General features: G+C 52.9%; 1 protein-coding gene across 2 annotated transcripts; it reads right to left on the bottom strand.

Moving 5' to 3' along the window:
• Window positions 1-2,420: 2,420 nt before the first annotated feature.
• On the bottom strand, window positions 2,421-10,287 carry Irf1 (interferon regulatory factor 1). Of its 2 annotated transcripts, none has more exons than XM_051168036.1 (10): window positions 10,060-10,287; window positions 8,755-8,846; window positions 7,040-7,139; window positions 6,182-6,358; window positions 6,043-6,092; window positions 5,812-5,944; window positions 5,308-5,433; window positions 4,617-4,666; window positions 3,657-3,792; window positions 2,421-3,399 (listed from the first exon to the last, which is right to left on the bottom strand). In XM_051168036.1, exons 2-10 carry the CDS (start codon window positions 8,839-8,841, stop codon window positions 3,272-3,274), a joined length of 987 nt encoding a protein of 328 aa, XP_051023993.1. In that variant the 5' UTR covers window positions 8,842-8,846; window positions 10,060-10,287; the 3' UTR covers window positions 2,421-3,271. The 2 variants fall into 2 exon arrangements, with proteins under 2 accessions (XP_051023993.1, XP_051023994.1); XM_051168037.1 differs by lacking the exon at window positions 10,060-10,287 and adding an exon at window positions 9,690-9,835.
• Window positions 10,288-11,872: the final 1,585 nt, after the last annotated feature.

Here is an 11,872-nt window from a genome sequence, read left to right as displayed (position 1 = left end):
GGATGGGACAGCCACCCAGCAAGAACCCACCTGCCACTCACACCATTCAGGATGATCACAGGCTGACCTTTGCCTGTTTTCCAGTTTTTTCCTCATCTTCCCTCCTCACCAAGGGGATACACACCCCAGAGTGCTGTACCCAGTGAGAGGTCACCAGTCCCAGGGGATTCCGGGACCAACGATATGGAAGATGTGTCCAAAGCTTTCATAAAGCAATGTTGTTACTGCCATGGCCCCATTTTCTAGGCATTTCCAGTGGCACCTGCTGCCTAAGAAATCGGAATGTTGGAAGAACCCTGCTGTTTGAGGTTGAGTCTGACTGGTCAGGCTAGCCATCCCCAGTTCTGCATTAGGTGCAGGACTCCCTCTCCCCAGCAGGGCCTCCTACTCTTTGCCTGACTGGAGAGTGTCTTTGGACATAGAAGCCCCTAACCATACTTGATATATGGCCCTTGACACAGCTCCCTGCTAGCTCTCCCCTCCCTGCGCCTATAGGACAATTAGGTACTGTGTTCCCATTCATATGATAGACGCGTGCTGCTAAACGCGATATAAGCATCCTAAAAGTGCCTGGTTCCAACCAATTATCAACACCTATCCTGGAAGCATCTCCCACCCCACTTCCCAAGGGCTTTGTAGCCTTTGTTCTACCTGAGTAAAGTTGGATTAGCTCCTGAAGTGGTTCTCGGAGTGTTTGATCTCAATGGTGCTTACGGAGCTCTTCTTCTGCTCCTGTTGCCTCAGTGGACAGGTGGCCAACAGCCCCCAGGAAGGAGAGCCACACCTGAAAGCTGTCTCTTGACCTTCCACTTATGGGAGTTAGGCTTTGCCTTAAAGAAGAGCTGTTACATATGGCCTAACTATGGTTTTCAGACATCTTAGATCCAGCGCCTGTACACAGAGCCTGTATGCGTTTGCCTAGGCACAACTCTGAAAAGAGGGAGCGAGGCAACATCTATTTAAGCACAAGGGGAAGGGGCAGAGGGGGAGGGGGAGAGGGGAAGGGGCAAAGGGGGTTGGCTCAGGCTACAAAACACTTGCTTTGCAAGTGTGAGGACCTGAGTTCAACCTCCAGGATCCTTATAAAAAGTCAGGTGTGGTGGTGCACTTTGGTAATCCCAGTGATGGCAACATGGGAGGCCAAGGGAAGTGAACCCCAGAAAGCTCAGCAGCCTGTCAGGGCAAGCTATGTAGTGAAGGTCCAGGCCAGAGACCCTGTGTCAAATAAAAAACTAGGAAGTACCTGAGGAATGGCACACCAAAGGAAGTTGCCCTCTGACCTTCATATGTACATGTGCGTGCACATACACTTCCCACGTGTAAGGTCAAATAAGGCTTAGTGTTATCAGTCTGCTGTGGGGTTAGTATTCGGTACTCAGAACTATTAAAATGATCAGGTGGGCTTGAGCTGGCCAGCATTCAGAACCCCCTGTCCATGCATTCAGATGTGCCTCCAAGCTGTTATCCATGAGTACAAACCACAGTCATGTGTCCACACATGCGGCTATTCAAATGTTCCCTGACGTTAAAAATCAAGTTCCTAGCCGGGTGTGGTGACGCACGCCTTTAATCCCAGCACTTGGGAAACAGAGGCAGGCGGAGCTCTGTGAGTTCGAGGGCAGCCTGGTCCACAAGTTGAGTTCCACTACAGCCAGGACTACAAGAGAAACCCTGTCTCGAAAAAATAAAAATAATAAAAATCAAGTCTCTGAATGTATCATTGGACACATTTCAGGTAGCCAGGCTTGACTAGCATCTGTAGTGCAGAGGTCATTCCTACCAAAGTGAGACCCAGTATAGCAGGCCTTGGGGCCACTGCCTGCACTGTTGTCTAATTGTCAATGACATACCAATTAGTCACTGTTTTGAAATGGCACCTGTTTGTCTGTTCAACAGAACAAAGATAGGTTTTGGGTTCTTCTGAATGTGTCACAGACTAACAGATGACAGGGCCCCAAGAGTTCGAAAATCAGCTTCCAAGCCTAAATTTAATCCCAGGATCCAAAGTTAAAGAACCAACTCCTATGAGTTGTCCTCGGACCTATACTCTCACAAACTCGGGAGGCAGAGGCAGGCAGATCTCTGTGAGTTTGAGGCCAGCCTGGTTCTACATAGTGAGTGCCAGGACAGCCAGGGCTACATAGTGAGACCCTGTCTCAAAAACAAACAAACAAACTCCCCAAAACAAATAAAATAAAAACTGCCTCCTGTGACAAGTGAGTATAAATGAGTGTGTCCCTGTGGCACGATGTCCCCGCCTACTGCCATCTTCTTTTTCTTGACCATAACTGGAAAGATTCATGGTAGATGGATGCATGGCTGTGAAGCTCAGGCAGAACTCCAGCAGACTCCTTGCTTTAAGGATGTTTCCTTAAAAAGTCAAATCGAGTCTAACTTCTAAGTAAAAGCCACACGCCTCGTAAACAATTAACTTTTTATAAAAAGAAAAATATACATATTTACACAGATCCATATGTGATCAAACACAATTTAGTAGTTAGGTGGCGTCTCCAATATTCAAAGTCACGCCAAGGAGCTCACAACCCCCTTCCTGGGCCTGCTGAGGGCTGCCAAGGCCTGAGGAGACAGCAGGCACCAGAAGGCACTATATAAATAAATGCGAAGGTCAAGACTTAGGGAGAAATGTTAGTGTACACCTCTGATCAGAAATGTGGTAAGGCCCACAGAGAAAGTGCCATGTTTGTTTTTTTTTTCCTGAGCCCCCACAGCTGGAGCAGGTAGCGAGGCAGAACTCCTCTGGAGCTAAAGGAGCCCAGCCTCACAGGACCCCATTTTTTCCTTCACATTTCACTGGCTTTGGAACCATCCCAGGGCTCGGCTGGGAAGGGCAGCAGTTCTTTGGGAACAGGACTCACTTAGTGCAATTGTCTCCTAGGGCACAGCCAGCCCTGGGGTCAGTGCTAAGCTCTTCTGAGGTCACCGATCTGGTTCCCCTCAGGGCCAGCCCAGTGACGGAGACTCTCTCCAGGCAAAAAAAACAACTCCCCTCCATGTCCTCTGCCTCAGAACCCCAGTCCATCTTCCTGGGAGTCAGGACCAGCTTCACCTCCCAAGAAAGACTCAGACCCTGGCATTCCAAGCTCTGAGAGTTCCCTGACTCAAAGAGGGTGGGGTCCCTTCCCTGCTTAAGCAGTGGGGTTATGCCTTGCCATGTCGAGGGGCCCACAGCAGTCTCGCTTTTCTGCATCACAGCTACCACGGTCCCAGGCCTTGCTCACTCAGGAGGGCAAGAATGGGTCAGGGACCCAAACTATGGTGCGCAAGGAATGGCCTGAATTGGGGGCAGCCTGACGGTGGGGGGCAGCGTGTTGTCCATCCAGAGGGCGTCCATACTCTTCAGATCCGTGAAGACACACTGTATGCCCATTCCAATGTCCCCTAGAGGATGACCCAAAACAAAACAAAACAAAACAAAAACCGCTGTATCAGGAGGGGAATCCCACACAGCTGTCCACAGCCTATCTTTAGACCAATCCCAGGATGAGGACAGCGATGAGAAATTCTCGAGCTCGCTGTTGTACCTGTTGGCCCAGTTTTAAAAGGCTGCTCTATCTGGTTCTGCCTCCAACCATTTCCCAGCCTCCATGAGCTTCCCCCTTTCTCCCAGAAGCCATAAGGACCCAGAAGCCACCTACCTCCAGGGCTGTCTATCTCTGGTTCCTCCTTGCAGCTAAAGTCTCCATACACAGAAGAGGGCTGGGCTCCTGGCTCGTTCAGCAGGTATCCTTTGCCATCCACGTTTGTCGGCTGCCACTCGGACTGCTCAAAGAGCTGGCGAGAGAGCAAGAGAAGCCATCAGCCTCTTCCCAGAACAGACTCACCCGGTGGCTGGCCCTCCCCTCAGTGAGCTAGCCCGATCCCTGAGCAGGATCACACCCTAGGACATTTCTGGGTGATAATATGCAGAACTGTCACGACAAGACCAAGCTGCCCTGACTGTGTCACTGTCCATCTCCACCCTCTGGCACAAAATCTGCATGATTTCCCTCTGCTGGGGGTTGGGAAGGAGGGAGGGAGAGAGGGAGGGAGGGAGGGATGTGATACATAGCAACTGGCAGGGCAGCTTGAAGCAAAGGTTAGCATAACAAGCCAGAAAGCTGGGGACAAGGAACTAGCCCCGCATCTCAACGCTCTGTGCTCACTGGCCAGAGTCGGGATAAAACTACCTCAAAAAACTTGTATGGTCATTTTGAAAACTGCAGCTGAAAAAAGAACTTGCTAAGGAAAAAAAAAAAAAAGTGGCGAGGGGGGGGGGGGGGCGCTAAGCCATCTTAGTACAGATTCCAAAAGCTGATTATTAAAACCTGATGTGTATTTCCCAAACCCGAAGGGCTGGGCATGCCGGGGCAGAGGACACAGTGCTGTTGGGGGCTGACTCAGAGCTGTCTGGGACCCTGAGGCTTGCTTCAGGACAGCCTGGTAGAGACCAGGTGTCTCTCACCTGCTGAGCCAACAGTGTGTCCCGGCCATACACGGAGGAGGGGCTTGTGGGACTACAGAGGCCACAGGGCCAACAACAGTGCCTGCCCAAACTGATCTGGAAGTTTTCCCTAGCTTGCTCTCTCCTCCCGGGTGCAGTATGAATAGGGATTTACCTTCATGATGTCCTCTGGCAGCTTCCCTTCCTCATCCTCATCTGTTGCAGCTGTGAGGAGGGGTAGTCATTGGCCATGTATGTCTGCCCCCCTCAGCTCCGCCTACTCCCCCCCACATCCCGCCCCCCCCCCCACGCCTCCCAACCAGCATCTGCCCGCCCTGGAGATTCCAGAACAGGACACTGGCCTGATGATGACTCACTCACCCTCCCAAACTATGGAGCAAGGCCGCATCCCACTCCCTTTACTTCCTTCCTCACCCTCAGACAACTGAGCACAGAGAAGCCTGGAGCACTCACTAATCACCTTTGACCAGGATATGGCCCAATTCCTTCCCTCCTGGCTTGGAGCACACCAAAGCTCTGAACTGACCTACTGTGTTCAGGGACTTGCTTCATGCTACGGGGAGGGGGGGGGGGTCTAGGGGAAGCAGTGCCCAGCGCCATCAGCTCAAATGGCATACAGGTCGTCCCCCCCGAAAGTGGTTTCTGTATGTAGCCCCGACTGTCCTAGAATTCACTATGTAGACCAGGCTGGCCTCAACCTCGGGGGATCCACCTGCTTCTGCCTCCTAAATGCTGGGATTAAAGGCGTGCGCCAATGCCTGGCTTGTCACATAGATTTCTAAGCATCTATTTCCCCCTCAAGACACAAACACACACAAGGCAGGCCCGGCCCCAAGAGTACAAACCTTCGGAGGTGGAGGGCATGGGTGACACCTGCAAGTTATACAGATCACTGGTACTGTCTGGTACAATGTCCATCTGTATATTATGCCAGTCGGGGAGACTGCTGCTGACGACACATGGTGACAGCGCTGGGGGAGGATGCAGCAGAAAGCGCAGGTCAGGATGGCATGCTTTCTTAGTTTGCAATACTTCGCACCTCCGCCCTGCACCCTCATCTAACAGCTTACTCTCTGCTACCATGATGCTCTTTTTTTTGTTGTTGTTGTTTTTAAAGATTCGTTTATTATTATGTATACAGTACTCTGCCTGCTTGTACACCTACAGGTCAGAAGAGGGCAGTAGATCACATTCTAGATGGTTGTGAGCCACCATGTGGTTGCTTGGAATTGAACTCAGGACCTCTGGAAGAGCAGTCATTGCTCTTAACCTCTGAGCCATCTCTCCAGCCCCACCATGATGCTCTTAGACCCAACCTAAGAGCACCCTTGCCAGACTAGCAACCTCACCTGGATTAAGGTCCCGGTCTACGTCCAACTCCTGACCCAAGTAGCCTTGAGTGGTGTAACTGTTGTGGTCATCAGGCAGAGTGGAGCTGCTGAGGCCATCGGAGAAGGTGTCAGGGCTAGCATCTCCACACAGCTACAGAGAGGAAACAGCTTAGGCCTGCTTGTAGCATGTTTTTCCACTGCCCACCCTACCTACAGTGACCAGGCTGAGCTGCTTAGAGCCACACTCACCTTTCTCTTGGTCTTGCTCTTAGTGTCTCGACTGGACTTGGACTTTCTCTCTGTGGGGCAAACAGGCTGTGAGGCCCAGCTGATCCTTCATTTTTGCCCTTTCTTCCCTTCCTCCCGAGGGCCCAGTACCCTAGGTTACCTTTCCTCTGGTTCTTGGTGAGGGGTGGCAGCATGCGGTACACCCGCACAGCAGAGCTGCCCTTGTTCCGGCTCTGGTCCTTCACTTCCTCGATGTCTGGCAGGGAGTTCATGGCACAACGGAAGTTCGCCTTCCACGTCTTGGGATCTGGCTCCTTTTCCCCTGCTTTGTATCGGCCTACAGAATTGGGAGAGTGAATGCATCTATCAGCTGCTCCTCCCTGGGCTGGGAGAAGAAAGGCAAGCGTAGACCAGATAGCCATACTGGGGAAACTAGCAATACCACTGGCAGTAGGCCCCTGGGGTTTCTCATAGGCCCAGGGTTGTCTCAGACATCCAGCAGGCGTGTGAAGGGCTCAGATAGGCTCACTGGAGTGTCTCTAGCCACCCTAAAATATGTTCACAGTCTTCCTGCTTTACACCCTCAGCAGCCAGAACGTGCTGGGACTAAGGCTTATCTGACGTTTCTGAAGTGTAAGTGGGCAACACGGATAGTTACTAACAGGTTTGAATTGCATCAAGATGCCTGAAGGATGAAAGGAAGCCACCAACCACATGGGGCTTGGGTCAAGGATCTTCAGTCAGTACCTTGAGAAAGGAAGACGGAAGTCTCTTTTGGTACAGGCTCCAGGCTCCCGGAAGGCATGCATGCTTTTTTTTTTTTTTTTTTTTAACATTTTTGCTTTTTATAAATCCTCGGAACTCACTAAAACAATAAGTTCTGTCCTAGAGAACCACAGGTGCGCCTCATCCCGTTCCAATAACCCTACGTGCTGCGTTGGGGAGCTCGAGGGCCACCCAGAGCCTCCGTGGTAATATGTGTCCCCTTGCCTCTCCTCTGCCCCACCACCCTGCACACCTGTGTGAATGGCCCAGCTCCGGAACAGACAGGCATCCTTGTTGATGTCCCAGCCGTGCTTGGCAGCATGTTTCCATGGAATCTGGAAGATCATCTCTTCCTGAATACATATAAGACTGTGTCAGCTCAGAGACCACAGGTTTTTGTGGCTGAGTGCCCAGCCCCCAAGTATGGGAAAACACTGACTTCCCCTTTTCACTCTGACATCTGGCCTGGATTGACCCACCCTGACCGCCTTCAGCAGGCCGCTCTGCATCTTTTAGGAGGGGGGCTGGGTTCTGATGAGCCACAGCACCAGGAGCTCAGCAAAGACACCTCTGGCCCACACACCTGCTGCAGATGTGCTGAGAGCCCTAAGGAGCGCCCCCTCTCTGGCTAATAAGCACTGGTACAAGGGACCGGCTTGCATTAGTCTACTCAGGACACCTGGCACGACCGGCCCCGACACATGCCCCCCGTGGGAGTCCTAGAGCAGACCTGGATGCTGACTGCCTGTGTAATACTGGCCTATTTTTCCCCCCTTAAACAACACATACCCGAGAGAGAAAAGTGGTGTGTGTGTGTGTGTGTGTGTGTGTGTGTGTGTGTGTGTGTGTGTGTGTATACACACATGTGGGCCAGGGCACCTGTGTGGAGGTCAGAGGACAACCTGAAGGAGTTGGTTCTTTCCTTCCATGATGAGGGGCCTGGGGATCAAAGTCAGGCTATCAGGCTTGACAGCAGTTGCCTTTGCCTGCTGAGCCATCTCACCAGCCCCAAAATCTTTTTTTTAAGTTTTTTGAGACAAGAGTTTCTCTATGTTATCCTGGCTGTCCTGGACTCACTGTGTAGGCCAGGCTGGCTTAGAACTCACAGTGATCTGCCTGCCTCTGCCTCCCAAGTGCTGGAAATAAAGGCTTGTCCCATCACCGTCCAGCTTAGCCCCAAGATCTTACTATTGGTGGCTAACTGTATAGACTTACAGTCAAGTTTCTTCAAGCTCAGTCTTGGCTTTCGTATTTTTTGTGTGTGTGATCTTGTAATCTACCTTAAAGTGCCTCAGTTCCCTTATGAGACCCATCTCACAAGATTACTACAGAGATTAAAGTGCACAACAGTAACGCTTAGAAAGATGCCAAGTGCTGTGGTGGTGCACACCTTTAATCCCAGAGGCAGAGGCAGGTGGATCGCTGTGAGTTTGAGGCCAGCCTGGTCTACAAAGCGAGTCCAGGACAGTCAAAGGCACACAGAGAAACCCTGTCTCGAAAAACAAAAACAAAACAAAACAAAATCATAAATAAAAAAGAAATAAAGATGCCAAGCACATAGCAATTATTATTACCAGTCGTGTCACTGGTGCTATGCTGCCATGTGCACTAGCTGTGACTTCTTGGGTTCCCTACTGAACCAGTCATGTTCCTAACCAGCACTGACTGCTTTTCTGTCTCTGCCATGTAGGATATTATGTATACAGCGTCTCTCTAGGAACAGACAAGAACCCAGGCTCTGTGGATGCTGGGGTGTCTTGGTGCCTCTAGGAGGGTGGGCTGGCCACAGCTTCAGGAAGGAAGAAGCAGAGGCAGAAGCCAGACCTTGCACGTCCTGGCATGCAGCACCCACTGGGAAATACATCTCCCTGCTGTCTTATTCCCACCAATGAAACTTCGGTCCCCAAGAGAACATAAGTTTAAACAGTGGCAAAAACAAACAAACAAAAAAACCAGAGTCACACTCACTTTATTAATCCAGGTCAGACCTGGAATTTGGTTGGAATTAATCTGCATCTCCAACCAGGGTCTCATTCGCATCCGAGTGATAGGCATGGCGGCTGGAGGGAAAAGACACAAGGCCTGTGTTCGGGAATCTGTTAAACAATCCTGGTCACTGCCCTGCTCCACCCAAGGCCACACACTCAATTACTTTCCCCTTGCCCTCACACCCAGGTCATTACCCTCCCCCACCCCCTGCCATCAGCGAGTACCAGGTCCTACAGTCAGAGAAGGGACCCTGCAGTAGAATGAAACTGCTCTCCAGATTTCTGCAGCATGGGGGAGTGGGGGGAAAGGGGTGGGGGCCAAGCCACCTGCCCGTTCTGTCATCCTCTCCTAGGCAGTCTCAGGAGGAGACAAGCAAGCAAGCCTGCATGACTTCAGGGTGTATGTGCAAAAAGAGCCCAAAGACACAGACATCTTTGCTTTTTAACTTCTACACTTTTGGCTTTTTGAAACAGGGTTTCTCTGTGTAGCCTTGGCTGTCCTGGACTCGCTTTGTAGACCAGGCTGGCCTCAAATTCACAGCAATAAGCCTGCCTCTGCCTCCCGAGGGCTGGGATTAAAGGCGTGCGCCACTTCGCTCGGCTCTACACAGACATCTTAATGCCAGAACTTTTCTCTCAAAATTCAATTTTTGAAGGAAGGAGGGCTACTTTTGCTTGTCATCACCAGCTCTGCGCCTTCCAGGCCGGGAAAGCAAGTCACCCTCCATCCCAGGCACTTCCTTACCACCACCAATCCAGTCTATGCCCCCTCTAACAGCCAGTGCCCACAACGTAGAGGTTGGGGCGCAACCCCTTCCGGCCTGGTTTCCCCTGCTGCAGAGAAGTGGCGCAAGCAACACCTGTGGCACCTCCTCCCGAAATCCCTGTAGTTCACAACCGGGTCCAGCCACCTACTCAGGGCAGCGAACCAACCTCCGCCACCGAGCCCTGCGGGGCCCGAAACCTGGAGGCCAAGTCTCAAGCAGCGACCGCCAAAAGTGCGCGCCGGAGGACGCCCGAGTCCCCCCGCGCTGCTCGCGGATGCGCGCGACGGACGCTCTGGGCCACCGAGAGGCCCCGCAGCGGCTCCGCGCACGCAGACCGCCGAGCGCGGCCAAGGGGGCGGTGCACGCCGCGGCCCGCCTCCCGCCCGCTCGCTCGCAGTGCCCTCCCGAGCCCGCGCGCCACCCTGGGCCAAGGTGTCCCTGGCCCCCACTTCCTGGTGTCCCACGCGCCTTTTGTTTCACGCCACCCATCGGTACCCGCGCAGCCCTGGAGGGCTCACCTTTGCTGCTGGAGCGATCCGCACAGGGTACCCAGGAGCGAGGCTCGGGGTTGCGGTGTAGGCACTCGATGCGCGCACGGAGCGAATGATGCCCTGGATGCTGAGGGCCTGCTGGTCACGGCTGACCTCGGTTCGGCTCGGCCCGGTTCGGCTCCGCTCAGTCGGAGAGCACGTCTTGCCTCGAGCAGAGAATAGCGCGCACTGGCGAGTCCGCGGCGCCGCGAAGAAATCTAAACACTTAGCGGGATTCCCCGGCCCGGACTCGGCCACGCCCCCGCCGGGCAGCTTGCGCTTGCCCATTGGCCCACGCCGCCTCATCATTTCGGGGAAATCAGGCTGTTGTAGAGCTAAGCAGCGAAGGGGAAGTACAAGGCGGCTGCGCTCCCCACCCCCCTCAGGCCTGCGCCGCCGCCCCGGGGCTCCTGCGGGCCCGCCCCGTTCTCCACTCCACCCCCCCCCCCGCCCGCCCCTTCTCCTGTCTTGGAAAGCGGAGGCCCTTCCACTCGTTCTGCATGCTTCCAGCCCGCTGGCTCCTGTTACTGTCTTCCCCCTCTCCTCCACCGGGAACGTCTAGCTCTCTAGGTCTCCAGAGCACCTGCTTCCCTCTCTCCAGAAGGGACCCTGGGACTGAATCACCCTGAAAATCAGTTTGGTAATGAAGTGTCAAGAAGGGAGGGATTCCGTCTCTCTACTGCCTTAGGTGACACCTCTCTGAGCGGCCACTGCTCTGGGAAGTTGAGGCAGAAGGTCTACCTATGTGGAGTTGCTGGGCAGGAGGAACTCCCAGCCTGAACTCTGTAGGCATAGCCGTTGAAGGACGCGGGGAATTTTAGTGTTCTTAACCACAAAATGGCACAAGCCCACTTGCTAGTCTGCAGTGATGGGAGAGCCCGTGTCCTGATGGGGAGAGATAATGTGTGTGCCCACTTGGGCACACGATGCTGGTGTGCTTTCCTGTGCCCCGTGGCGAGGTTCTAAGCAGTGACCAAGGTGACCCTCCTCCCTTGTATCCCTGGGGACTGCCCGAGACCAAGGGAGTGGAGGAGATTCTGAAGTGATTCCTGCCTCACCTCTACAACCTCCCTGATGGTCCTGAAGTCATTTCTGAGTCCCCAAAGCCTGGCCCTAGAGAAGTTTTGGGCAGCAAAGAGAAATTGTGGCCAAGGCGTTGGATCCAATACAAGAAATGGAAACCCGGGTCCCAAGGGGTTGGCAAGGGCAGCCTGCTAACTGGTGCTCACAAGTAAACCTCGCTAGTTTGTTCTAGCAGCTGGGCTGATGTGTACATGTTCCATCCAGAACTATGGCCCCTCAGGCTTCTTCCTTCACTTCCTCGCAGCTTCTGACTCACGAGTAAGCCAATCTCTAAAGTGTCGTTCTCCTGTGTCACTTTTCCTCGCCCTAGCTGTTCCTCTAGGACAGTACCTAGTTGGAATGTCGCAATACACACATCAATGAATGGTTGTGTCTGTCATTTCTCTGGCTGTAGAGGAGGTTCAGGAGCGAGGAGGTTCAGAGGAAGGTATTGAGACTCTAGAGTAAATAGGGAGATGGTATGTCTACAAATTAGAGTGAGAATTGCCACAGGGGCTAAGGCATTCAGAGTCACAGCCCCTGCTCTCTGCGCAGCAGAGGGATGCAGCTCAGTTGAGACACCCTAGCACAGCCACTGGAAAATTCAAGATGAGATTAGGAAGAGGAACTTTGTAACTCTTGCAGCCCTCAGAGACCCTACTGAAAGCAACAGGAGACTACAAAATACATTAAAATACCTGTGTGGGTATACATAGTGAAAGTCAGCCCGTGTCCTGGA

This window comes from Acomys russatus, chromosome 25 (genome assembly GCF_903995435.1).
Source record: "Acomys russatus chromosome 25, mAcoRus1.1, whole genome shotgun sequence".
Taxonomy (NCBI): Eukaryota; Metazoa; Chordata; class Mammalia; order Rodentia; family Muridae; genus Acomys; species Acomys russatus.
Note: the sequence above shows the minus strand (reverse complement) of the source record. Positions and strands in the feature narration are given on the sequence as shown.

What these genes read in the sequence shown, in the direction of transcription:
- Irf1 (XM_051168036.1), bottom strand. Translation starts at nt 8,841, where the DNA reads ATGCCTATCACTCGGATGCGAATGAGACCCTGGTTGGAGATGCAGATT. An exon ending in CACCAAGAACCAGAGGAAAG is followed by an intron (nt 6,093 to 6,181) that starts GTAACCTAGGGT and finishes TTTGCCCCACAG; the next exon opens with AGAGAAAGTCCAAGTCCAGT. An exon ending in AGACCGGGACCTTAATCCAG is followed by an intron (nt 5,434 to 5,811) that starts GTGAGGTTGCTA and finishes ATCCTCCCCCAG; the next exon opens with CGCTGTCACCATGTGTCGTC.